At 41.9% G+C, this 27699-nt stretch overlaps 1 protein-coding gene across 2 annotated transcripts in view; it reads left to right on the top strand.

The window, feature by feature from the left end:
* The window catches only part of EYS (eyes shut homolog), a 499923-nt gene that overhangs the window by 43644 nt on the left and 428580 nt on the right, over positions 1 to 27699 (top strand). For both annotated transcript variants that reach the window (XM_081856657.1, XM_081856658.1), the window contains 2 exons: positions 5699 to 5896; positions 11333 to 11454. In XM_081856657.1, the coding sequence (XP_081712783.1) occupies positions 5699 to 5896; positions 11333 to 11454 (320 nt within the window). The remainder of the gene's footprint in view (positions 1 to 5698; positions 5897 to 11332; positions 11455 to 27699) is intronic.

Raw genomic sequence — 27699 nt, 5'->3', positions numbered from 1 at the left:
TGGTCCTCAGGTTAAGAATGGTTTCAGGTTAAGAACGGACCTACAAAACAAATTAAGTTCTTAACCAGAGGTACCACTGTATAGCCCAGGCAAAGGTTTACCATCTCAGTGAAAACTAAGCATTTATTATTGCTGTTTGTGGCAAATGTCATCTGGTTTCCTTAAAACAAGCATCTGCTTCCAGTTAAGACTGTACAGCAGCGGTTGATAGCAATTTGATTCCTGCTGTTTTTGATACTTCACTAATTCAATCACCTAATAGCATCGGGGGTTTTCTCGTTCCCCAATACTATCACAGAACAGTCATTTGACCCCTGGATAATCTCTTACTCATATACATTACAAATAAAACAAAGTAGGTGTAATTAGGAACTGTGCGAGGTATAATATTATTATACAAAATAGAGGCAGAATCTGTTATTCTACTTTTTTTTTGAAGAAGAAGAAGAAAGTTCTTAAGCTACCATTATTAACATAGCTCTATGCTACTTCATATTTCCCTCCCCTGAGGAGAATGAAATAAGCATGAAGGTCAGGGGGGAAATATAAATTACTATATGTGAGCCTTCAGAATAGTATGTGGTCTTCAGCTGTTGATTTTAAAAAGCTTAAGAGTTTGACAGTCTGATAAGACTGAAGATTAAAGGAGGCCAAGCAGCCTGTCAAAATCATAAGGCAAGGAACTGTGGGTGTGGGGAAATTGCAGTGCTGAACAAGCTTTGATTAAGTGGGGGAAAGGGGCAAAAACATTTAGATAGGCATATTAACTGCAGGCCTATAATGTAGAAAGCTGCAAGAGGATTTTAGAGGTTGGTCATAGCTGCACATATTGGTATCCATTCTATTCCTTGAAGGCTATAATTTCTTTGGCGTATGTTATATGAGCATGAAAGTCTTGTTTTCTTCTATACAAGTAAAGTAGGATTATTCGGCTTCTACCACCAGGCCAGCACTGCCTCCTATACCCCATGTTGATTTTTTAAAGTCCTTCTGGACACTGTAGTCCTATACACCAGCAGCGGAGAACATCTTTGACCCTCCAGATGTTTTTGGACTCAAACTCCCATCAGCTGCAGCCAGCATGACCACAAGTGATAAGCACTATAGTTGAGGAACAGCTGGAGGGCCACATAGGTTCCCTACCTCTGCTATACACACTTACCTGGAAGTAGTTCTCATTGTCCTCAATGGAACTTACTTATGTTGTTGGCATGTATAGGGTTGTAGGGTTAATCTCTTAGTTCTGGAAGCTAATTGGATCCATCTATTTCCTTGGATGCAGGGACGCAGATGACGCTGTGGGTTAAACCACAGAGCCTAGGGCTTGCCAATCAGAAGGTCGGCAGTTCAAATCCCCGTGACTGGGTGAGCTCCTGTTGCTCGGTCCCAGCTCCTGCCAACCTAGCAGTTCGAAAGCACGTCAAAGTGCAAGTAGATAAATAGGTACCACTCCGGCGGGAAGGTAAACGGCGTTTCTGTGTGCATGCGACTTAGTCATGCTGGCCACATGACCCGGAAGCTGTACGCCGGCTCCCTCGGCCAATAAAGCGAGATGAGCGCTGCAACCCCAGAGTCGGCCACGACTGGACCTAATGGTCAGGGGTCCCTTTATCTTTTTATTTCCTTGGATGGACAACATAACTGGTTTGTTGCCCCGCTGCCGTAATTGAGATGCAAGAAGCAGGTCTTTCAATCAGGTAACTATATATATTTATGGGATTTATATCTTGCACAGTCACCAGTGCATAAAGTACAATGAAACAATAAAATACAGTTAGAAACATATTGGCACATCCAGATACCATATAACACCCAAAATATTGAGAAGGCTTGTCTAAAGGCCTGGAGTCCTGGAAGGAGGGAACTGTGTGCTCCACACGTGGGATGCCTTTGCAGAGAAAGCTCTTCAGCCTTCAGCTCATAACAAATGTAAACTCTCGACCTCTAATCTATTAGCAGGACACTGCATGGGGACGACGACGACACCAATGCTGTATAAGAATGGTATCTTTTCTTCAAAATATAGGGTTCAACAGTGGTATTTGTAGTATTTTGGGAAGTGATTCCCTAGGGAAGGGGACACTGGACTACAACTCCCATCATCCCTGTCCATTAGCCATACTCGTAGGGGCTGAATTCAACAGGTTCCCTACCTTCTCCCTGTAGCATAGATCTGCTAGGAACTTTAAAAGGTGTATGTCTCATGAACCCCACCCTAAAAATCCTAAACATTGTATTTCTGTCGGGAGACATGGGGCTGCTAACAAGGAATCTAAGAAGTGCCATCATAAAACTACACGTCCCAGACTTCCGTGAGGGAAACCCATGGCAATAATGCTAAAACACATTTAGTTTATAGTACAGATGGAGCCTTAAAAGTGATAAAAGGTAATAAAACAAGGGGGAAATGTCTCACAGAAGCATCATATGAGATAATATTGAACATGAAGATAATAGTATTCCGGTAATAAATAGTACCTAGAGATTTGGCAGCATTAACTTTTTTCCCTATTAAAATTATTTTGCTAAATAATAACAAACAGAGTTCACCAGGGAGTGTGTCAGCTTCTTTTTAATTAGGTTTTTATCCACCAGGAGTGCTTTGATTCTTCATTTTTTTTTCTATTGCATTATGCTTTCTGACTAAAGTGAAAATCTAATTTACTTATTTCATGTAACTCATAAATCACAGAGATGCTGAGGATTCTTTTTTTAAAGATAGAAGTACAATAAAAAAAGCTGCGGGGAAACTGAAGTTTTTAGACATATCTCATTAGAGCTTTTACTTTCATTTCCCTTGAAATATCAATCTTTATTGTAGTTCATATCCTAGTGGGTACAACCATGTATCTCTAAATTCCTTTGTCTTGTGAGGCACGATGTTTCCATCTAACACTGAACTTGAGTGGCCTCAATTGTTTAAGTTTGGAACACAGAGGGGATATAAAAAATAATTCAATGGTGTCTGCATACTCAGGGGGACTGCGCAGGTAGGCAGAACTATGTAGGTTTGTATATTAAAATATATTCAATATTATCTGACTTACATAGTCACTAAAATCTGCATATTGTGTCCTCAGGAAACTATAGCTCATACACAATGTGGTGGCTAGGTTACTGACTGGTGACAGTGTCTGAGGACATAAAATACCATTGTTTAAAGGCAATGCTACTCTAAACAACTTGGGGCCAGATTATCTGAAGGAAAACCTTCTAAACAGATCTATGCAGTCAATAAGGTCATTAATGTAGGCCCACCTGGTTGTGTCCATCTGGTGATGTCCAGGAAAGGGGCCTTTTTTGTGGTAGCACCGACTCTCTAGAGTAGCCTTCCCCCAGAAATAAGGCATGTACCAAGATCAGTACAATTTCAGAAAAATGATGAAAACATTTCTATTCACTGTGGCTATTGGCGTCTAACGCTATAAAAGATCAATAATTTTTTGACTGCTTGGTAGTATTTGATTGTTTTAATTGTATATTGTATTATAACCACCTTGAGATGCACTTGTTAAAGGAAAATGGTCCAGCTAAAAGGAAGGGTGAACATAGCTCTAGGAGAGGGTAAAATGAATTACAATAAATCTCTACAGATACGAAAATAGGCATTATAGGTGAATTAGCACTGAATGAAAGACATCTTGTTCATGATTATTCCATTGCATGTTCAGACCCAGAGACCTCCCCCCTAAATAAAAACACATTTGACTCAAATTTTAGTTTTGGTTTTTGGTAGAATTTAGGCCACAGCTTTATTGATTACAGAAAAGTGAGGGGTTGCATAGGCTCTGGTTCGACTAGCTCCCTACACCCTTGCAGGTAGCGCTGACCCAGAGCTCCTTCAGGTAGTGCTAACCCAGAGCTCCATCATAGGTCAGCCAAGGGTGAACACCTGAGGCAGGTGAAAAGCCTGGGAACAGACTCTGTTCACTCCCCAGGTGCTCCCCTGGACTCAGGCATGGGCACAATCCCCTCTCGGAGGTTGACCAAACCAAGTTGAGTCCCTGGATTCCTTTAACGGAATACCCTTCACATAGGGATGGTGAGACTGTTCTCCCATTCCTATTATGTGAACCAGTGCCTATCCACAACCTTACAAGTTGTGATGATTTGCTACATGGCAGGCGAAACCCAAATGGCAACAGCCAATCATCCAAGTGGGGAAAATTCCTGCCGTGCCCCTGTCCCAACGACAGACGATACACGACGGTATTGCAAGGTCAATTACAAAATGCCCTAAAATTAGGGAGAGGTGGGTGGGTTTTCTGATGCACGCGCCAAAAGAGGAAGCTCTGGGAGACATGCATAGGTATAAATAGGTCCCTCGATCCGTTTAGACTGCACCCCAATGGCCAGATTAAACCCAGCAATGAGGGACCTACCAATCTGGTGTTGTGGTTATCCAATAGACCCACCCACAACCAGGAGATCAGTCTCCAGGTCTCACCGCAACACATGCCCTCTTTTAGGGAGGACACAATTTTTGCTCAGTGAATTTGCTTTCAGGAAGCATGCATAGGATTGCAGTCTTACAGCACAAACCTAAGTACTGTAACTTGCATTGTTTACTTAGAATTAAGTCCCAGTGTGTTCGGTGCCGTTTGTTCTCAGGAAAACATTCATGTGATTGCAAGTTTAGCACAACTAAGAGGGTTTTCTAAGCTATGTCTAGTTAATAACAACTCAAATGGGAAGAAGGAGAAAATATTGTTGATAGCCATAATATTTTAAGACTTACAGGCAAATACATGTTTCAGCAGGAAATTAATTTCAAGTACATAAACTCTACATAGGAAAACGTTGGAATTTGGCAAAGTATCTTTCTGAGCCAATCAGATTATTGGGACCAAAAGCCACACACACAACCAATTGAGAAGGACGTACATCATTCCTGAGTTACAGACACTGCTCAAGCTATGTGACATATAGTGGTACCTTGGTTCTCAAACACCCTGCTACTCAAACGCTTTGGTTCTCAAATGCTGAAAACCCAGAAGTAAGTGTTCTGGTTTTCGAACGTTTTTTGGAAGCCGAACATCTGACACGGCTGTCGGCTATTGTTTCTGGGGCGCCTACACCAATCAGAAGTCGCGCCTTGGTTTTCAAACATTTCAGAACGGATTAAGTTCAAGAACCAAGGTACCACTGTATTTGGTGCTTTTGTTTTTGCGTTTTTCTTTTTGAGGCTTTTTTGGTTAATTTGTTTTTGTGACTACAAACACTGTCTTATTTATTTTATAGTGCAGTACATTGATTATTGCTGTCATTTTATGGATCAATGGTCTTGTTAGATAGTAAAATTCATGTTAAATTGCTGTTTTAGGGGTTGTTTTTAAAAGTCTGGAACAAATTAATCTGTTTTGCATTACTTTCTATGGGAATGCGCGCCTTGGTTTGTGACACTGTTTAAATGTTTGTTTATCAGATTTAAAAAACAACAACCCGTACATCTTAGTTTTATATGCGTAGGCTACAGAGAAAAGAATTACTTTCTTGTTTCTAAAACTGAAGAGCAAAGAAATTTCCGGATTTGTATTTTATTTTATTTTTTGCATGAGGAGGGGGAGATAAAAGGATTAGAAAAGATTTTGTGCCAAGTGTCTTTAATTAGTTAACTTAGGATACAATATGGCACAGGATAGGTAACAACCAGTTTATTAGTTAAATGGTGCCAACTTTTGTTTTCTTTTCCTTCCAGGTTTTAATTGTGAATTCAGGCCCTGTGAGGGAGGGAATCCCTGTGAGAACGGAGCTGTGTGTCTGAAAGAGACGGACTTGACTGCCTTTCCCCTTGGATTCCAGTGCCAGTGTCTGAAGGGCTTTGAAGGCCCACGCTGCGAGATCAACGTCAACGAGTGCAGCTCCAACCCTTGCTTCCATGGATATTGCTACGATGGTGAGTTTGGCATTTGTTTCTCCTTTTCATGCAACCCTTGCAGCTGCGTTTGAGACATTTCAGGGATATCAGCAGATAACGCTCTCCAGTACGTGTGCCCTGGAAACAACTTTGCATCCTATTCCTAAAAGAAGGGGACTTTGCCAAGATGTCTCATTTCCTGGCACAGAGGTTTATCTTTCCAGAGGTCACCACTGAAGCTAATGAGAAATTCTAATGAGATTATTTTTTTAAAAAAAAGTTGTCTCATCCGATGCTTCAATTAGCCCAAATGCCTTTTGTGCAATATATTTGATGTTGGGTAATTTTCAGGTGCTCAGAAACAGCTCCTCTGAGCAAGAAGGCACTCTTTGCAGTGGCACAAATAGGTTTGAATATTGCATTAAAATGAGATCAGGGCTGATGAAAAGCAGGGTGCTTGTCCAATGGGGTGGGATGGAGAGAGAAAAGGCCCTGTGCCATGTTTACCAGAGTTTAAATCCCCGTGTGAATTTCAGCTCTCATGTTTTTTAAAGAAATGGAACGATTATAAATATTACCATTAAATCTTTATTATGGGAACAAGCAAGGGAAAGCCAAATATGAAGGGCAGTATGCTTTGTATATTTCACTTCATGGACTGATTGGAAATGGAAAAAAGTGTTCTGTTGAATAGAGTTTTATAATGCCCTGAAACACTTGCAACGGTAAGACACAAGTTCCCATTAGATCTAAGTAGTAGAATTTTAGGATAATTTAGTGCCATCAAAATCAACATACCACATTTTTCGCCCTATAGGACGCACTTTTCCCCCTCCAAAAATGAAGGGGAAATGTGTGTGCGTCCTATGGGGCGAATGCAGGCTTTCGCTGAAGCCTGGAGAGCGAGGGGGGTCGGTGCGCACCGACCCCTCTCGCTCTCCAGGCTTCAGGAAGCTATCCGTAAGCTGTGGGAGAGCTGCGTGACTTCGCACAGCTCTCCCACGGCCTGCAGAGAGCTGCCTGCACCCCGAAGCCTGGGGCACGCTGAGCTCAGCACGCCCCAGGCTTTGGGCTTCACGCAGCTCTCCACTAGCTGTGGGAGAGCTGCACGAAGTCGCGCAGCTCTTCCATGCTTGCGGATAGCAGCCTGTTCTGGGGGCTGGGGTCGGGGAAAGCTCAGGTTTTCCCCGCCCCAGCCCCCAAAAACTAGGTGCGCCCTATGGGCCAGTGCGCCCTATGGGGCAAAAAATACGGTAATTAAGGCAGTTTATTATACTGTAGTTGTTCAGTCAGAGGTAGACAGTGGACTAAAATGTTGAGCCAGAGGTAGACAGTGGAACAGCATGTCTGTATATCCTCAGAATCTTCCAATACCTTAATCCCAAATAATAATAATAATAATAATAATAATAATAATAATAATAATAATAATAATAAATTTTATTCATATCCCTCCCTCCCCAGCCAAAGCCGGGCTCAGGGTGGCTAACAACACTAAAACAGTGCAACATTATAAAAACATTATAAAAATTAATTAAAATCAAAATTGATGGCAACCATAAACTAAAGTTTTGTAAAGATTGCCAAAGGAGGGAGTCAGGCTGCGCCCTGACCAAAGGCCTGGTGGAACAGCTCTGTCTTGCAGGCCGTGCGGAAAGATGTCAAGTCCTGCAGGGCCCTTGTCTCTTGTGACAGAGCGTTCCACCAGGTTGGAGCCGCAGCCGAAAAAGCCCTGGCTCTAGTTGAGGCCAGCCTAACCTCTCTGTGGCCTGGGACCTTCAAGATGTTTTGATTTGAAGACCGTAAGTTCCTCTGTGGGGCATACCAGGAGAGGCGGTCCCATAGGTACGAGGGTCCTAGGCCGTATATAATAAATTATATTATAAGCAATAATGTTGTCAGAAGCATCAGTCACTGTTCTGTAAACTCTAACCATAGATTCAAAGGTATCCATACTTTTACATTCCCTGGGCATTTTAGTACAGTGCCCCATAAATCTGCCCTTGGTCAGTAACTTGGCCATTGTTTCTCTTCCCCTATGGGTTTTAAATACTTTAGATGGAGTGTCAATTCTGTTGTGAATTCTGTGGGAAAAGAGTAAAGAGAAGCACAGAAACATTTGTAATGGTTAAGCTCATGGCTGAGTCATCTGCCCATTTCTGACATGGTACAGACTGGGGTTGTCAGTGAACTAGGCCCAGAAAGCAATTCACAGGCACCAATCTAAATTCCCCAACTGCATCTCTTGTTTGGATGAAAGAATTGTTGTCCTCCTTGCCTAATAAAGGCTTTGCCTTTGATGGTGGTGAAGTCCCACCATCTGTTGAATTGGTTTGGGTACAGCCTCACTTAATGACTGAATGTGTCTTAATTTTGGGGTGAAGAGGCTTTGCTAGTAGTATGATGTCATACCAACATTGTAGCAGAGCCACAACTGCTAATGGTCTTATGGTTATAGGTTTAGAGATTTTCTTTTGTAATTTCGCAATAGATGTGAAGAGTATTCAAGTTAGTATTCAAGAGTATTCAGTATCAAAGAAGGAAGGCCATAGCCCAGTGGTTAGAGCTTCTTGCCTAAAGATTTCCTTCTATTCCACTTCTCTCTGGGATGCTCACATTCACCAAGCATACTGATTTGCCCCCAGTGTTGGGCTCAGTAACACCTTCTTACTTTTTTCTAACATATAATGCCTCTAATCTTGCAACCTTCCCTCATGAGAGAGTTGCTCCAGTTACTTCATCGCTTTGACTTCCCCTTTCTGTCTGTCCAGGTGGATATTTGTCTGACATGGTCCATTTTCAAGTTATATATATTGAACCATTTTATTTAACCAGCAACATAGGAAACTGCCGTATACTGCATCAGACTTGTGGTCCATTTAGCTCCCTATTGTCTACACCAGGGGTTGTCAATCTAGTCCCTACGGCCCACTAGTGGGTGTTTCAGGATTCTAGGTGGGTGTTAGGGGGTTCTACGGCACAAGCTGAATCCTCCTTCCATTGAGCACTGGTGGGCAGTAAGGAAATTTTACCATCAAGAAAGATGCATTATTGGGCGGTAGCTATAAAAAGGTTGACTACCCTGGGTCTAGACTGACTGGCAGTAGCTCTCCAAGGTTCTCTTCCAGCCCTACCTGGGCATGCTGGGGATGGGACCCGGGGTCTTTGCATGCAAAACAGCTGCTCAACCATTGAGCCCTTCCTCAAAAGCAGATTATTTATTCATCTAACAAAATGTATATACTTCTTGATTGTAAGAAAACCTCTAAGTGGTTTACAAATTAAACAAATTCATGGAGGATAAGAATAACAATGGTTACTATCTGTGCAAAAAATGAATGAAGTTTAAATTTCCATAGATGTGGATATTCAGCAAATATTTTTTTTAAAAAAAAATTGCTTGAAAGCTTACCCTTCAGGTTCAGATCTGAGTATCCGTGGAAGTAAATAACAATTGAGATTTCATAGACAAGTTAAAAACGAGGTGAAGTGCTTTGCTTTAGCTCCATCTTAAAACTGTGAATTAAGAAAAATCCAAGCATCTTGGGGGAAAAAATAGTATTGGAACAAAGGGCTCCGAGCATTTAATGAGAGTAATAGCAGTTACATGTGCTGAGACTGAGTGACAGCCTAGATTACATGGTAAATCTTAGAGATAATGAAGAACCCAGGGACCTGTGTGAGGCTATAATAAATCTATGCCTGTAAGAACTGCAATCATTGCTGTCACCGGGTCCCTTGTATAGATGTAACTCTCCAAAGATACTTCTCTCTTTACATCACTAATGATGAAAAAGAGGAAGGACTGATTGTTAGCTTGGGAGGGGGCAAGAATGAAACATGGAAACTCATGAGAGTAGCTGATCAAGGCTGTCAAACCTCAGCTCTTGAGCAGTTTCTTTTAAATAAAGTGGCACAGTGTGAAAATGGCAGCTCCAGATAATAAATGTTTCTTTCCCTGTCTATTTCTTTTAAAAATAACAGATGCAAAATATCAAGGGCACAAGTTTTTTCTTTTCCGCAATAGAAGAAATGCACCTCGGGGGAGGGATTTTGGTTTGTGTGGGGGGACTACCTGGAAGGGAAAGACGGACACCTGCCATCTAGGAAAACATCCAGCAACTGAACATCATGTGCTGTAAAGCAGTTTGTGTTAGCTTTATATTAGCACTGTGTTGAAATCTGCCCTGTTGTTAAGTCAGGTGGGGCCATGTAGGAATTGGCTACTGTGTTGGTTTCAGAACATCACAATAGATGAACTCTACTCTGTGATGTCCCCGTCAAGATACTAGATTCAGGTAGGTAGCTGACACAGTCAAAATAAAATAATAAAATAAAAAGGGTGGGGTTTTTATCAGAAGGGTAGTAGGAGATAGGTGATTGACTCAACGAGTATGGTAAACCTGTTGATGACTGCTAACGACTACAATTAGTCCTACAGGGAAAAGCAAGGGATAGTATGCTGATGACAGTCGTTAACATTCGTCAACAGGTTTATCATCCCCATTGAGCCAATCACCCATCTCCTACTACCCTTCTGAGAAAAACCCCACCCCACCCTCCCACTATATATAAGGGTCTGGTGAATTCTGTTTCAATGTATCTGAAGAAGTGTGCATGCACATGAAAACTTATACCCAGAACAAACGTAGTTGGTCTCTAAGGTGCTACTGGACAATTTTTTTATTCTTTTTATTTATCCAGTCAAGATAGTTTGGGATGGGAATCACACCCAGTTTCCTTCGTACGAATGGATAAGAGCAGTTAATTCATAAGGGGGGGGGGGGTAAAGCGGAGAGCATTTGGGAACATAACTGGTGTGGAGCTAAATTGCTTTTACACCTGATGGCCCTAATGCTGGAGATGAGGTGTAGCACAAGAGTGTACCCTCTTCTCAAATTAGGTGGGTTACTTAATTGTCATGAATGGCTGCTGATGTCATTCTCTCCTATATCAGAAATCCAGTTTCCCTATGGTTACATTTCCTGCCTGTGTATGACATACCTTCTTTTCATTTCAGTGACAATTACTCCTCCGGCCCCTTGCTTGTTCTCTCTTTCCATTTCCATTGTCCTTTATATTTCTGGAGAAAATAGGACTACATTTCTAGGATTTATGTGCTATCTTTATTTAAGTGTTTTGCAGTATGGTAAACCTGTTGATGACTGCTAACTACTACAATTAGTCCTACAGGGAAAAGCAAGGGATAGTATGCTGATGACAGTCGTTAACATTCGTCAACAGGTTTATCATCCCCATTGAGCCAATCACCCATCTCCTACTACCCTTCTGAGAAAAACCCCACCCCACCCTCCCACTATATATAAGGGTCTGGTGACTTCTGTTTCAATGTATCTGAAGGATTTATGTGCTATCTTTATTTAAGTGTTTTGCAGTTCCAGTTACAACAATCTAACTTTGTACAAAATGTGATTGACCTGCTTCTCCCCCCCCCCCCCACTTCACACACTGCAGTTGTTGACGGCTTCTACTGCTTGTGCAACCCTGGGTATGCAGGACAAAAATGTGACCAAGATATTGATGACTGCCTCGTTAACGCATGCAAACACAATTCTACCTGTGTGGATCTCCATTTGGTTAGTACACAGTAAGCATTTCATTTTCGCTTTTGGTGGAGGGGGGGAGGAGTGTGCTATGGTGACCTGTTGTATGTGCATGTACTAAAAAACTAGATTCCCTTAGTGCATAGCCTTCCAAGAGGACAGGAAACAAAACACTTCTTGTACTTCAGGAGTAGAGAACTTGTTTTCAGTGTGGTGGCCACATTCACTTCTGGGCAACTTTCTGGAGACAGGGATGGGGGGCACATTTCATTGGTGAGTGGGGTGAGTGGAGCAATTAATTTGGATTTTACCAATGTACAGTAGGTAAGTTTCTACACAAGCTCTCACACCCCTATTTTACATCCAAGAAGGAGATACTCCAGCCAGGTTAAAACAGTAAAAAATGATGCAAAGCAGGTCTAGTGTGGTTGTGGATGGGGAGAGGGTGTAGCAGTTTGAAAGCACGTCACAGTGCAAGTAGATAAATAGGTACCGCCCCAGCAGGAAGGCAAACGGCGTTTCCGTGCGCTGCTCTGGTTTTGCCAGAAGCAGCTTAGTCATGCTGGCCACATGACCTGGAAAAACTGTCTGCGGACAAACGTTGGCTCCCTCGGCCAGTAAAGTGAGATGAGCGCCACAACCCCAGTGTCGTCTGCGACTGGACTTAACTGTCAGGGGTCCTTTACCTTTACCTTTTTACTTCTTCCTTAATGCATCACCAAATGATGCTTACGTGATTTATCTTTCTCCTCCCTTGGGAACAGTATCCTGGTGAGAATCTACAAAAACAAACAAACAAACAAAAAAAAACCCAAGAACAGGGGGAAATTACTTGCATGAATGGGACTTACTTCTCCCTGTGCTTACAATCTCTGTTTTCTTCTACAGCTAAATCTTGCCATAAAAAGCCTAATTCACTTCCATTTACAGCATCATATCTTAGATTTGTTTTCTTCGTGTGTCCCGAGAGGCTTTTTGTTGTTGTTTTCTTACCATCATTCAAGTCTATCCATTCTCCTTCTACAGTAATATGTCATATTCCTCTGTCAAAAACATATACCATTTTGTTTTAAATGGACTGTGACATAGTTAGAAGATCAATAAAATCCCCACTGGGTCATCATTCCCGAGAAAGCTGGGCCAGAGGCGGGGGAGAGACATAAGAACACCCTCCCCTCAGAGCATTTTGTCAATATAGAAATAGAAACACACACAGGGTTCAGCTTTATTTGGAGTATGCCATTTATGATGCTTTTGGTTGGCTTTTCACCTAATAATGCTGTTGTTTTTTCTTGTAGCAGAACATCATTGTGCACTATAATCACTTTAAAAATAACTGTTATGGACAAAGAGCATTTAATTGTTTTCTTTTTGTCAGATATATCCTTTGTTGGGTATTTGACTTTCCTAGATGTGCAATTCAATCATAATTATAAATGCAAATAAATATCAAGACAAAAGCCTTCTCCCAAATCTGGCATTTATAGTGCAATCCTATACATGTCTCCTGAGACGTAAGTCCCTTTGAGTTCAATGTTGTTTCCTTCTAAGTAATTGAGCATAAGATCACATGCTTAAACACTAGAATGAATTGCGTTGCTCATATTTGCTACCACTGCATACACCATAAAATCAGTAATGAACTAATGGAAGGTGAAAGGTTGTGATAAAAGGCAACCTTTCAATCTCTTCTTAGGGATTCTTTGTAGGCTTGGTTTTGTTCAGTATTTTCTTTGGTGACCTTAGAGAGGGGTGGAAGAATGTGATAAAGAGAATAAATCTGAGAATGACACTGCTAAGAGCATTAATAATGAGGAAGCCAACTAGGAAGCCATGCAGGATTAACAGCTTGACCTTACGAACTAAAGTAACAGATCTTAAATTCAAGAGTTCACAATATAAGGTCCTGGGCCTGGGGACCAATAATGGTCATTTTCACTGTTAGCCAGGCAACCTGACTGAAGGGAAATGGGGTGTCTTGGTCACTTAATCAATAATAAGCAGCCACCAATATGATGTTTCTGCCTTGAGGGCAAAAGCAGCTATTGATTGTGTTGTGTAAGGCATTTCTTGTTGGTATAGGGAAGTATATTCATACTTTTGAACAGGAGAAGGATAGGACCTCACCTGAAATGATATCACCCCGCTGAGTGATTGGGAGCGAAGGCGACAATATTCTTCCTTTCTCATAACAGAAGAACTCAAGGTCTCTCAATAAAATTGATTGGCAATAAATTCAGGGCAGATAAAAGAAAGCTCTTCACACAGAGCATCATTAACTTATGAAATTTGCTGCCATAGATGTGGTGATAACTGCTGCCTTATATAGCTTTAAAAGTGGTTTAGGCAAGTTTTGCTGATCCATCAGGGTTCATATCCCAGTGTTGGAAACCCAATGTGCAAATGGGCCAGCACTCTTCACTGAGCACATATTAGCTGTGGATTGCATCTGGTACACATAGCATCACCAAGAGCACAAAACTTACACATATTTTGTGGGAAACATTTGATGTGGCATACAAATTGAAACAATCCTCTGGATTGAGCAACAGAGTGCCGGCGTGTTGTCTTGCAGTGAGGGGCTGTGCTTAATGCCTTTTGGCACAGTCCAGCTTTGTGATTGTAACAGTGGTGGTCCTCAGCTAGCAAGATTTATCTGCTGTCATCTGCTATTTATAATACATAAGACATAAAACAGAATGTGATGTTGGGGGAGTCCAGTAGTGCACTCTGCTGAGAAAGGGATGAGTTAATGCTCAGTTTATTCATTTTGCATGCATAGGTTCCTTCCATGGGGTGGGGTGGGAGAGGAAATATTTTGGAATTGCTCTCCTTGCCTTTTTCCTGTACACTTACATAAATGTAAAATTTTGTCAACAGATATGAAAATAAAAATTGTTTTCCAGCAACCAAATCCTTTTTACATTTACTCAAAGTAAGACAGGCTGTTCAACTAGTCTTGCTTCTAAAAGAGGGTTGTAGGATTATAGCTGAACCATTGTACTGGAATCATTCATCAGGGATATACATGGCCCATTGTCTTTATGCTCTGTAGGGATACTAAAACCTGACTGGAAGGAAGAAGATCGATGCCACTGAGATCAGTCTGCCCACCTGTGTTTCCTATAAAGGGGACAATGGTGAACCAGTGCAGTGGTGTTATTTTTGCAGCAGTAAGAACCATTTGTCTAATGCCTTTTAAAACAATTTATGGCATCTTGTATGTATGTGAAGTGCATGGTGTTCACTTGTACTGTCAATGTGATGGATTAAGGCAATGCCATAGCTGAAGTATGAGAGCAGATTAAAGGGATGTGGTACTTTCATCTGGAAAATAGAGGAGTGGTCACCAAAGCAAGCTACTACATCATCCTGTGACAAAACACTATATGACACAGGCTGACTTTGCTATGTTTATTAATATCCTCACTGAAAAAAGGATAGTAAGAAATTGCTGAGAGAAAATCCTGACTAGGTGAAGCAAAACCAAAAGGAGATAAGATGACCAAGTCAAGAGAGCAGTTGATGGGGGAGAGCCAGTTTTCCTCCATCTTGTGGAGGGCAATAGGGATGAAAGAGTTTAGCCCCTCCCTACTTGCTTGTTGATTTTACACATGGGTAAAATCCTTGAAGAGTGCTTATGTTAACTCCCTGTGATGACCCATCCTTCTTGACCATCATTTCTTGCCAAAAGTAGGACAGAACACGACCAGGCTCTCAACTCCCTGCTCCTATACAGAGCTATGGAGAGAACTACCAAAGCCTCTGTTTGGCACGCTGGTGGGAGAGAATTAAAGAGGCCTTTGCTCATGTATCAGCCTGTAGTACTGCTGCTTATGTGACATAATGACTGAACTATGCTCAGTCACTAATAGTGCTGTTTACTTATGGGAGTGGGGTGGAAGGAGAATCCCTTCTGGTGGTAGATTCCTGTTGTTTTTTGAAAGAAGGCACATTGACTGAGATTGTGTAATCTTTACTCCTTCTCTAATAGGTCATCCTTAGCCAGCACTGAGATGACACCCTTTTTTTCTGTCACATAAGTATCAAGGTTTCAGTCCATGCTAGGACTTTGCAAAAGCAAAGTGGCTGGTCATGTGGCCAATAGAAACAAGGGATAATCATGCTTGGAAATAGCCACAGATTAGGATGTCTCACCTCTAGTTGGCATCCTTCTTTTTGTTGCTGTTTAGTCGTTTAGTCGTGTCCGACTCTTCGTGACCCCATGGACCAGAGCACGCCAGGCACTCCTGTCTTCCTCTGCTTCCCGCAGTTTGGTCAAACTCATGCTAGTAGCTTCAAGAACACTATCTAACCATCTCGTCCTCTGTCGTCCCCTTCTCCTTGTGCCCTCAATCTTTCCCAACATCAGGGTCTTTTCCAGGGAGTCTTCTCTTCTCATGAGGTGGCCAAAGTATTGGAGTCTCAGCTTCAGGATCTGTCCTTCCAGTGAGCACTCAGGGCTGATTTCCTTCAGAATGGATAGGTCTGATCTTCTTGCAGTCCATGGGACTCTCAAGAGTCTCCTCCAGCGCCATAATTCAAATTCCCTCTTTTTAGTAAGAGTTAAATTTTTGAAATAAGCAAGGTCAGTGGTACTGCCTCCATTCTGACTTCCACAGGCTGAAATACAAGCAAAGGGCTCTCTCATTCTCCCTCACCAAAGGCTTTGGTAGAGTTTTCCACTTTTCTCTGTTGTGGAGTACAGAGCTGAAGAACCTTTTGCCTTGGTTTGTATGAGACTAAGTGACTGAAATGCTGAAATACTGTGCCAGACTGAGTGCCCAGCCTACCATTTACCTCTCTCTAGTGTGAGCCACTGTGGGGTGGGATTATTGCTTAGACTGAGTATATATGTGATGGAAGCTCTTAAGTGACTGTTTTGTCATTGTAGCAAGGTCACAATATTTTTCTTCATTATTCCACTGAAATCACTTAGTGCTAAAAACACCAGTTACCAAGTTCCTGTTTCCTAGCCTGCACTGCTTGCATCTGACATATTACATATATATGCTGCAAATGTTTTTTTAAAAAATGGTGTTCCGTTTCAGCCATGTGACTCCCAGAAATCCCTGAGAAATTGCACAGCTCTTTGAAATTTATCTCATGTAGTTCATTTTTGTAGCAAGAGCTGTTTTTGAAGACTTGGTGCTGGTGAGTTGTTGAATAGTAATGCCTCAAGGTGCCTTTATCTTACTCAGTACTATGGATTTATTTCACCCATCTAAACTGAAGCAAAAGGATCCATAGGCTCTTAAGACTAACATGGAAACACATTTTCTGTGACATCCAAAATAGTGTTTTTCTGATTTATTAGTTATAGTGATGATATTTTATTCTATAGCAAACTGTGCGATAAATGGAAAAAGAAATTGCATAAAATGCACATAGAAATCTAATAGATGACAGAATAACAGGGAAAATCAGAGGAAAATCAGATGGGAGCCTTGAAACTTTACCCTCTTCTCAAACTGCAACATCCCATACATCAAATTGGTCATAAATAATAGAAGAGAAAAATTCTACTCTCTTGGTGGTTTAGTCCAAGTTACTATCTCTGTTAAAACAGTCATACCTATTCAGCAATGTGGCACATTCTGGTGGACTGAAGTATGTTTCCAGGGCAAAACATAAACATGGACTGATGTGAGGCTTCTTCTGCTGTGTGCCCTACAAGTCCTCAGAAACTCAACCTCTCACAACACCAGAGCTAGTGAGCTCTTCAGATTCTCCTGCTGGAATTTTTTCTCATCATTTTTGAGGGAAATGTTCTTGTGAAAGTTCTTTCTCATCATTGGACCTCTTGTCTATCATGTGGCTCTCCTTGTTTAGTCTGTGGCCTGCCATGGGTGTAATGAACACTAGAGAGCCTTCAAACTCCTGCCTTTCTTTGTTTCCTCTCCCTGAGGAAGTCCAGGCCAACTAAAGCTTTGTTGCATAATGTTCTCTCCCTTCTGCTCCTTTCCTTGTAAAGCTTCTAAGTCTCCTCTTTCTGTACCATCACCCAAACTCCCACTTTCTTAATAGAGCTCAGCCAGTAGGCCTGCATCTCTAACTTCCAGCCTTACTGGTCATTTCTGCCAGTGGTCCCTCACCCTCTTGCACATGCTTCTTAACTTCCTAGTTCTCAGTGCTTCAAAGCCCATACAGCGGCTGCCTCTGTGGTCCTTCCCTCTTGTTACTTTCACATTCCTCAAGCGTCTCTCTCTCTCTCGCTATGAATTTGGAACCACCACTTCTGTCCTGCCTGTGGTTATTTTATCCTTACATGGGTGAGGCATATCAATGAGCTGAAAGTTGTTTCCTCGACACTCAGCTTCCTAGCTGTTCTTCTCCTTTCTTAGCTCAATTAGCAGCATACAATGGCAGCTTCTCTGTTACCCCCACTCCCACTCCTCACACAGGCAATGGGTGTGCTGGGCAAATATGAGGTTAGTTTATTTTTTATTTATGTATTTATTTTTATCCTCAGTTGAAGCACTAGTATGCATTGTTCTAGGTTGAATACAAATTAGTTTGATTGAGAGCACAATAAAAACAAGTGTGAGAGAAGTAATTCTTTCATATATGGTGGCTGTGGCCTAAATTACTGAGATTTCAGAAGGATAGTTTAGATTTTTATTTTTGCTAACTCAACTAGATATTGCCGTGTTTTAATAACATATACAAAACTGCATATACTAGGAGAGAGTGCACAAAAATGTATATATGAATAAAATAACAAAGAAAAATGCATTATATTGGTCAAGACTGCATTATAAAATGTCTACATTACAGGGGGGGGGGGATGCAATGAAGTGTTGATAGATATTCATGAGGGGAAAGTTCACAAACTGATGCAGAAAGATGGAGAACTGGTAGGGTAGTGGGGTTGAGAATCCAAAATTGCCAGATTTCCCCATCCCCCATTGGAAGGACATTGTTCAGAACATTCTATGGCCTATGTGATTTTCCACTGACTTATCAGCAAGGAAAAATATCTGTTGCCAGCTTTCAGTCCATAATAAAAAGCCATTTGCCTTCTCCTCATCATTTTCTAGTCCAAAGCTTTTATTCTGGTGAAACAACAGTGTGCATGTAAGCAAAAGGCTTTCACAGCCTGGTTCTGGCTTCACAACCTGCTCTGCAGGAGTCTCAAAGCCACATTCCTACTGCACCAATAAGGATTAACACATTGACAATACATCCTAACCAGATTACTTTATAGGCTGGGGAAGGGGGGCAACATTAAACTCATGTACCAGGTTTGACACTCGTGAAGCCACATGGCAATACTCCCAAATCTTGCTTCCCCACCCCATCATATCTCTCTCTCTCTCTCTCTCTCTCTCTCTCTCTTTGTCACAATATTTTTTGAATTCCAGATGTGTTATCTCTCCATGCAAGGAAAGACTGCAGAGAGGAATCACAAGGGATAGATTGTGAGCAGGAATCAGTTTATGTGCGCTTTCTTTTTCTTACCTGGCAGAGGCACCCCAGTCCCCCTGAAGAACTAATTTGTAGAGAGTTTCATTTATTCTCAATTTCTTCCTCAGGAAGTAGCAAGCAGACAATGTGGTGTTGTCAAGCAGCCAATGTTTTGTTAAGCATCTCCCAGTCACTTGGCATCTTTTTCTCTGATTCTGTTAAATGGGCCAGTGATTTTTCAGTAGGCACCAACCCAGCTGAACATATGGAGAAAATTCTAGACCCCTGGTATACCACCACAAAATCTGAACATCGGGACTGATTAATGAGGGAGGGAATTACAGCCAGCATATTCCACACTGGAGTAGGAATCATGCTTATCCATCCTGCAGGCTTTGGCCAGGATAACTAGAACAAAATAACAATTCTAAATCTAATTGGTCTATAGGCCATGGCCCTGTTTACATTTTAGAAAATGAAAATCTTAAGAGCTTGATGGATTTTAAAAATTATTTTCTTACCTACCAACCTACCAAATTTTCCTTGATTTTTGGAGAATGTGGTACTGTCAAATAGGACACACAGTTTGCACTGTGAGGTCTTGGTGTTTTTACTGAATTAACTTGTAATGATTACATCATCTGTTACCACCTGCCGTATCTACTACAGCCAGTTGTATCTTTCCTGAGTGCCTGTTACATTGACCAAATAGGCACCTGTTGAGATAGTACTTATGATCCAAGTTCAATCATAAAGATCCAGAGCGAGAATAGATATCTAACATGATCTATCTAGTACAGTGGTACCTCGGGTTAAGTACTTAATTCGTTCCGGAGGTCTGTACTTAACCTGAAACTGTTCTTAACCTGAAGCACCACTTTAGCTAATGGGGCCTCCCGCTGCTGCCGTGCCACCGGAGCATGATTTCTGTTCTTATCCTGAAGCAAAGTTCTTAACCTGAAGCACTATTTCTGGGTTAGTGGAGTGTGTAACCTGAAGCATATGTAACCTGAAGCGTATGTAACCCGAGGTACCACTGTATCTGCACTTCTTAGACTTGTTCCATTCTGTAACCAGAGCTGTAACCAGAGATGGTTCCCTGCCACCTCAACATGTTATAGGTGGGTAGTGCACACTAACCCTTTTCTTATCTTAACTCCCTGTTCTTGGCTTAGCATTCCCACCGCCCTGCCAGTTGCTTTCTCTTCTTTAAGGTTTCAGGTGTCTTGTTTGAAGACCGATCCTCTGCTTGTTGTGTCATAGTAAACAATTGCTATGCCCTGAGCATATTAACAAAGTTTGCCTGTCTAGGTCATTTTTCTTTGCCCAAATTGCTCCCTGCTGCAGGGTTCCACTAAGGCTGTTTGCACAGGTGAGCATGCACCTGGACTGTTGCTGGGAGTAGAGATTTGGGCGTAGAAAATGAATATTGACAGACCTCTGCTAATAGGCTCAGGGACTAACTGTGGATCCACAGACAGAGGCATGTCCTCTGAGGCAGCATCAGAACCATCCTGTGCACAGCAAGCAAACCAGAATTGCTTTGCATCACTGATAAAGCAACATCAATTTCCTTGGCATCGTTCTCAGGAGTATCAAGTGAAGGTAACATTTCAGAGACTTCTTTCACACCCTTCGTCCAAATGGCAAAGAAAGCAACACGGGAGAGAGACCAGATTATATAACTGGTGACCTGATTGTCTCCAGAGAATTTCCTGTGGGAGCAAGCAAGTCCACTGGTGGGATTGCAACCCAGTCAGAATCAGCCAGTTGTTGAACTGGAACCCTCCTGTGGGAGAACATGCATGCAGTGGTCAGAATTTCCACAAGATCTGCAAATCCGAAAAACCCCCGCCATTCATGCATCGATTCATCTCGCACCTGGAGGTGCTACTAGCTTACTGAACAACATCTTGGCTTTTTCATGACTCCACCTGCAAGCGCACAAGAAGGGCTAAGTGTATAAACCAGTATTGATCCATTTCAGTAAATTATTGTAGGCTCGAATGCTTCACACTTGCTAAGGAGTAACCTCCACTGAACAGTGGAACTTGTTTCCAAGTGGGCATGCATGGAACTGTGCTCTAGTGCTATCAGACAGCCATATCTGCTGACTATTAGCTCTATTCTGGAGTTGGCTACAATAATTTTGTTGTTGTTGTTGTTTAGTCATTTAGTCGTTTCCGACTCTTCATGACCCCATGGACCAGAGCACGCCAGGCACTCCTGTCTTCCACTGCCTCCCACAGTTTGGTCAAACTCCTGTTGGTAGCTTCAAGAACACTGTCCCACCATCTCGTCCTCTGTCGTCCCCTTCTCCTTGTGCCCTCAATCTTTCCCAGCATCAGGGTCTTTTCCAGGTTGTCTTCTCTTCTCATGAGGTGGCCAAAGTTTTGGAGCCTCAGGATCTGTCCTTCCAGTGAGCACTCAGGGCTGATTCCTTCAGAATGGATAGGTTTGATCTTCTTGCAGTCCATGGGACTCTCAAGAGTCTCCTTCAGCACCATAATTCAAAAGCATCAATTTTTCGGCGATCAGCCTTCTTTATGGTCCAGCTCTCACTTCCATACATCACTACTGGGAAACCTATAGCTTTAAAACTATACGGACAATAGGGCAAATTTACCTGGACAGCAGTTTAGGTTTATGGCTCTATTACAGAATTGTGTTTCTTTTCTTGCTTTATTCAATATGAAGAATGGGGTTGTTTTTCTGTGTAGTTTTGATAAAGGAATGTGATGCTGGAAATTTTTATTTTTGCTTAGAACTGAACTTTAGGCCACCTTTGACATTAGCATTGCTCTGGCAAAAATAAATAAATCACAACGTCAACAAAGTATCACTCCACCTAATACATCCACAAAGGATCTAAAGTGCAACCAACTGTGTACTAGCTTACACACACAGTTCACTACAAGGAGGGTAATACCGCAGCAGCTGGTTTTTGTTTTGTTTTTTTAAAGCAATCGCATCCTCAGGTGGACAATAGAACTTTCCTAATGTCAAAACTTGGGACTCTGTACTCAGTATATTTATATACATGAAGCCACAAAGATGACCATCTGAGTTAGCACTCAAACCAGTTTCATGGCAAGACCTGTTATATGCTGGAAAAAAAAATGTTAATCTTAATTCTTTCCGAACTATTAAGCCATAGAGCCATTTAAGCCATTTTGCAAACATTAAGGGCATGGGCAGAGCAATCTTAACCCCTGATCTGCACTACTGGTAAAGATTAGTACTGTATTTGAAGGAATTGTCCCTCTGCTAGTGGTGTGGCTAGTGGGGGCCTCCCCTGCACCCATCAAATGAGACTCAGAGTGCATGCTACCACTGGTGACAGCTAACATAAGGTCACAAAATAGGGCACTTGGGAGGCAAAGCAGGGTTACGGATGGATCTGCTGAATCCTAAGTAAGTCAGGTTCCTGAAGAGTACTGTGGCAGCCTGGAGCTGGCACAACAACATAGGTAAAACAAAGCAACACACATTCTACATTGGCAGGCAGGAGTGATCAGGGCTCTGAGCACAGTGGGGGGAAATCTGGTCTTCCCCCCACCTCACCTCAATTAGGACTGTTATCTAAGTGATTTACAACCAGTCACTAATCCTCTCTCCCCACTGCACCTCCCCCACCAATGCTCCCAGAATATCCATTCCTGAGGATTTGATGTTCCTCTGGTACAGCATGGCATATGGCAGAGAGGGCTGCAGTAGGCAGATTTAGGGGAGTCGCACCGGGTGTGGCGCCGCAGGGGTTGCCACAACTATGATATACGGTATAATGGAAGGTGAAAGGCAGGGGGCACTGAATTTTGACATCACTACTGTCAGGAGCCTTGTCTTATGTGAGAGAAGTACTTTCCACTAGTGCAGGGGTCAGCAAACTTTTTCAGCAAGGACTGGTCCACTGTCCCTCAGACATTGTGGGGGGGCCGAACTATATTTTTGGGGGAAAATGAATGAATTCCTATGCCCCACAAATAACCCAGAGATGCATTTTAAATAAAAGCACACATTCTACTCATGTAAAAACATCAGACAGGCCCCACAAATAAACCAGACATGCATTTTAAATAAAAGCACACATTCTATTCATGTAAAAACACCAGACAGGCCCCATAAATAACCCAGAGATAAACTTTTTTAAAAAGGACACATTCAACTCATGTAAAAACCGCTGATTCCCAGACCATCTGCAGGCTGGATTTAGAAGGCGAATGGACTGGATCCGGCCCCTGGGTCTTAGTTTGCCTACCCATGCACCAGTGCAAAGCCACCATGAGATGAAATCATTTACAAATAACTTCCATTATTCTTAAAGCCTCTGTTCATATTCTTGCTTCTCTCTCTCTCCACCCCCCCCACCGTGTGTGTGTGTGTGTGTGTGTGGAGTGGGAAAGAACAATTAACAGATTATTGAATTTGGGTCTGGTTCATTTCCCTGAAATATCATTGTCATCTACTGGGCTTTATTTATTAATAAACCCAATAGATGATGGAAATCACGAGCAATCCTGACTTCGCCATTCCCTGTTCTTATCTGCAAACAAATGGTCTCTCTGTGTGTTTAATAAAATATCAAAACAGCAAGATGCTTCAGTGCACTCCATTATCTCATGACTTCTCCGCGTACAATATGCTGAAGAGTTTCTTCCTATGTATTAGCTTTTTAAGAGACTGTACACACATTATGTATATTATGAGGTAAAGAGCGAGTACAGTACTTGAAAGCATTTTGTGCTATATAGGAAAAAATTGTTTCTTTTGAGCCTCGGCATGCATAAGCAGACACCCTCTGTCTACCAATACACTGCTCAGCAGCATTCCATTGATCAAAGGAAATATTATGCAGTCACAATAGCGCCTGTATAGCTGAAGTGGATAGGTCAAACTTCATTGTACCATTGTAAAGCATGAATGCTGCAAAACCTAACAGAATGGAGATGATTTCTCCAACTTCCCAAAATTTGGCATACAGTAGCTACACGTCAAGCATTATAAGCAACCAAATTTGAGACGGATCCATTAAGAAATAGCTCAATTTACCTTTTAGGACACAGAATGTACTTGCCATTTCCCCCTTGTTCATTTAGGACGCATCCAGACTTCCTTTTGTGCTGCATTTCTGGGCACAGCTCTGGGCTTTAAAGCTGTATGTCCAAGCAATTTGCTTTGCTTTGTTTTGTTTATTTTTACCAATGAATAGGAGCGAACGGCAACCAGGTTTTCTGCGGATTGCCATATGTTCCAATTTAGCACTAAAGAGCAGACTTTTCAGGGGAAAGTGGTAGGGCAAAGGCAAAACCACTCGACCCCTTGATTTCTAGGCACGTGGCAAGCAGAAGGGGGAACAAGCTGTTAGTTATAGTCCTAGTGATATTAAATAAGAAGGGGAAATTTAATAATAATAATAATAATAATAATAATAATAATAATAATAATAATATATTTATACCCCGCCCATCTCGCTGAGTTTCCCCAGCCACTCTGGGCGGCTTCCAATCGAGTGTTAAAAACAATACAGCATTAAATATTAAAAACTTCCCTAAACAGGGCTGCCTTCAGATGTCTTTAAAAGATAAGATAGCTGCTTATTTCCTTCACATCTGAAGGGAAGGCGTTCCACAGGGTGGGTGCTACTACCAAGAAGGCCCTCTGTCTGGTTCCCTATAACCTCACTTCTCACAATGAGGGAGCTGACAGAAGGCCCTTGGCGCTGGATCTCAGTGTCCGGGCTGAACGATGGTGGTGGAGACGTTCCTTCAGATATACAGGACCGTCTTGCAACTCCTAAGTGCCCAGCTTCCCACTGCTGCAGTGGGGAGGAGGCTTGTCACTGCTGTAGTGACCCTTTACCTTTCCTATTTACTTCCATACACTAACCACCAGATATCAATATACAGTACAACATCTGGGATGGGGAAGCAATGGAGCTCTATATGCATGCGTATGTAGATTACCTGCAAAGTCTTGAAATAAATGGCATGTATTAACCTCTGTAGAGGTGAGTTTCTTCAAAGTGAAGAATTCCTTGTAAGTGTAAGACATCTGGCAGTTCTTTGGAGAAGTTATTTTCAGCTCTGAAGAGGCATTAGTTTGTCAGAGCTCCTTTCATGCCAATCCTGCAGGTGTTTCAGTTAGCGCAGTATGGACTAATTTAGCTTGTATTTAAGCAAGGACATATGTTTTGCTACTGAATGAATTTGTTACCCAGGAACACTCTCTTGCTTGACAAACATCTCACTTTGCAGTGAAGGTTGATTTCCTTCGTCAGGGAATATCTTTGTTAGGCAGGGAGGCGAATTGATGTTTTATATGTAATGCAGATACCTAGTAGTTATGCTTGAATTATATACAGTAGCCAGGAACCAAGGAATTGTGAAACCAGTTACATGAGCCAAAGAGCACAGGGAAGTAAGTGTAAGCAGTTCTCCTACTTCACAGGAAAGGGCGGTTTAGATCAGTTTGGATTGGCCCTAAGTTACTCAGTAAACTTTGTGAGCATTTGAGCAGATCAAGTTTGTAAGCCCTTGGACCTACGCATCTGAAATTTGGCAGGTTTCTTAGGCAGGCTCACCTCTCTTGGTATGTAGTTTTCATTCCGATGACCCACAAAAAAACAAGGGCGAGGGAGTGAAGTATTCCTATTTTACTCAGTCCAAAACTTCAGAGTCTGCCTTTTGCAGAAAAACGTCTGCAGCAAATATGAAGAACTTCAACAATCCTCATCCCTCAGAAGTTGACAATGCTGGGAAATTTCATGCCATTAAGCAGCATTTTAAAAAGATAACATTTTAGTAGTGTCCAGTAAAAAAGGTCCCTGACATATTTAATTTGGCAGGCTTTATCCACTCTGGAGGGCCTAGTATGCTTACAAATTTCACCCACTTCTGTCAAACATAAACAGTAATAGCCTTTTTATTATTATTATTTCCCAATAGTGAATGGGGAAGCAGGGAAATGAAGCAGACTCAACACATGAGTTAAATTAGGCAATCTATGAAGCTCCTCCGACTGAGGCAGTCTCCTTTAGAACAGAGGCGGAGCTAGCTGCTCCGGCACCCGGAGTGGCATATATACTGTGCACCCAGGGGTGGAGCTAGCTGCCCGTGGGGGCGGGGCTAGCTGCCTGCAGGGTCACCACCCATGGGGCGAGGGTCCCAGGGGGTGCCGCCCGCGGCAAGAGCCCCAGGAGGGCAGGGCGGCAATGTCACCCCCCCAAAGGATGACTGCACCTACCGCACCCTCCTTCCTCCGCCAGTGCTTTAGAAAGTACCAAATCAACTTTGAAACTGGATCACCCCTACCCAACACACCAAGCTGGTTACCTTAGTACACTGCCTTGGTTGTCTGTGCCATATAGAATGTTGCTTTGGAAAGAGGGGAGACTCAAAAGCAGTTTGTGGCATTTGCTCTGAAACCTTTCCAATGAAGATGACAGCTTTGGGGATTAGTATACCTCGTTGTTAAGCACAGCGATAACCTGCCTCCATAGAAAGGAGAAAGTTACGACCTTGAGCTGGGTGGGAAAGAAGGAGATGGGAAAGAGGGAGAGATCTATAAAATTCTGGCTTTCTAATTTGTGAACAAAGCTATCCCATGTAACTGCCTAAAAAGGCAGTGGGAAGAGGAAGTGAAAAAGTAACGATGCACATAATATTCGTGCCCAGAGAAAATGACAAGTTTAACGCTTGGACCATTTAGGAGTAGTTTATTGGTAGATGACCCGTCTTGTCAATTTCCTGCTGATGTTTCTGACATTTATTGGTGTGATTATGGTAGTTTAGAAGATGCATGGAACATCAGTGCAACGTAGTTGGGTTTTTTTAAAAAAGAAAAGCACAGCCCATCTGACAAAGGAAGCACAAACCGTATTTCAGAAACGGTAGGTATAACAGAAATAAATCAGAGAGGTTTGTGTACATGCCTGAAGCCAAGTTAAATGTGGTGAAGCAGCCGGATTTTTCCATTTAGCAGTCTGAGATTTCTTTCTTCAAACTTAATTGCAAAATAAGGGCCAAGTAGCTAGAAGGTTAAAGAGAGACATTGCAAATTTGAGAAAAGACCCAAGATAGCAGCAGTTATTTTTTGTGGGTATCATTGAGACCAAAAAATACAGTTCAAATTTAAGCATTTCCAATTACCAGAAAAGTCATTAAATTGCCTTCATTTGAGAAAGAGTGGGAAATCAAAGCAACTATTTTGTATAAAATAGTAAACCACATTAACTCCTGTAGTCCTGGAAGAAAAAAAAATACAATCTATTTTCTTTTCTTTTTTTAAAAAAATGTATCAATTACAATAAAATTGAATATGTGTCTGGGTAGGGGACTTCACATTTTCATTTAATATATTATAGCAGAGAAGATTAGATGGGTTTGGACATCTATTTATGGTCCTATTTCTAGTTAAGAAACATAATGCATTCCAGTATATGATTGGTTGCATTTTCTTTCATACTGGATGCCATGCCATTTATATGTTTGTGTATCACATTCTTCTAGCCATGTATAGGTTGATAGAAAACATCTTCTGCTCTAATTGTCCTGTCAGCTAAAATTAGTGTTTCCTCCAAACATGAAAGTTTTTGCTGAAGTTTAAGAGTTCAGTCTTAGGGAATGGACCGTAGACAGGATTTCATCCTGTTTAAGTCATGCTGGTGGTGCTCATCACTGGCCAATTCTGTTTCCTAATAGAATACACAAAACCGTCATTAAATCGTACACGTTCTGTAACATAACATCAAATATACACTTTTTGATGCATTGATCCATAAAGCACACAGTTTGTGTGCATCTTTTACATAGAAGACACATTTCAGAGCACTTTTTATGCACTGGAGCTGCATTGCGGAATCTGGAAAAGTGT

The sequence above is a fragment of the Podarcis erhardii genome, assembly GCF_964252035.2.
Source record: "Podarcis erhardii genome assembly, chromosome: 3".
NCBI lineage: Eukaryota > Metazoa > Chordata > Lepidosauria > Squamata > Lacertidae > Podarcis > Podarcis erhardii.
The sequence above is the reverse complement of the archived record's forward strand: the minus strand, read 5'-3'. Positions and strand labels throughout refer to the sequence as shown.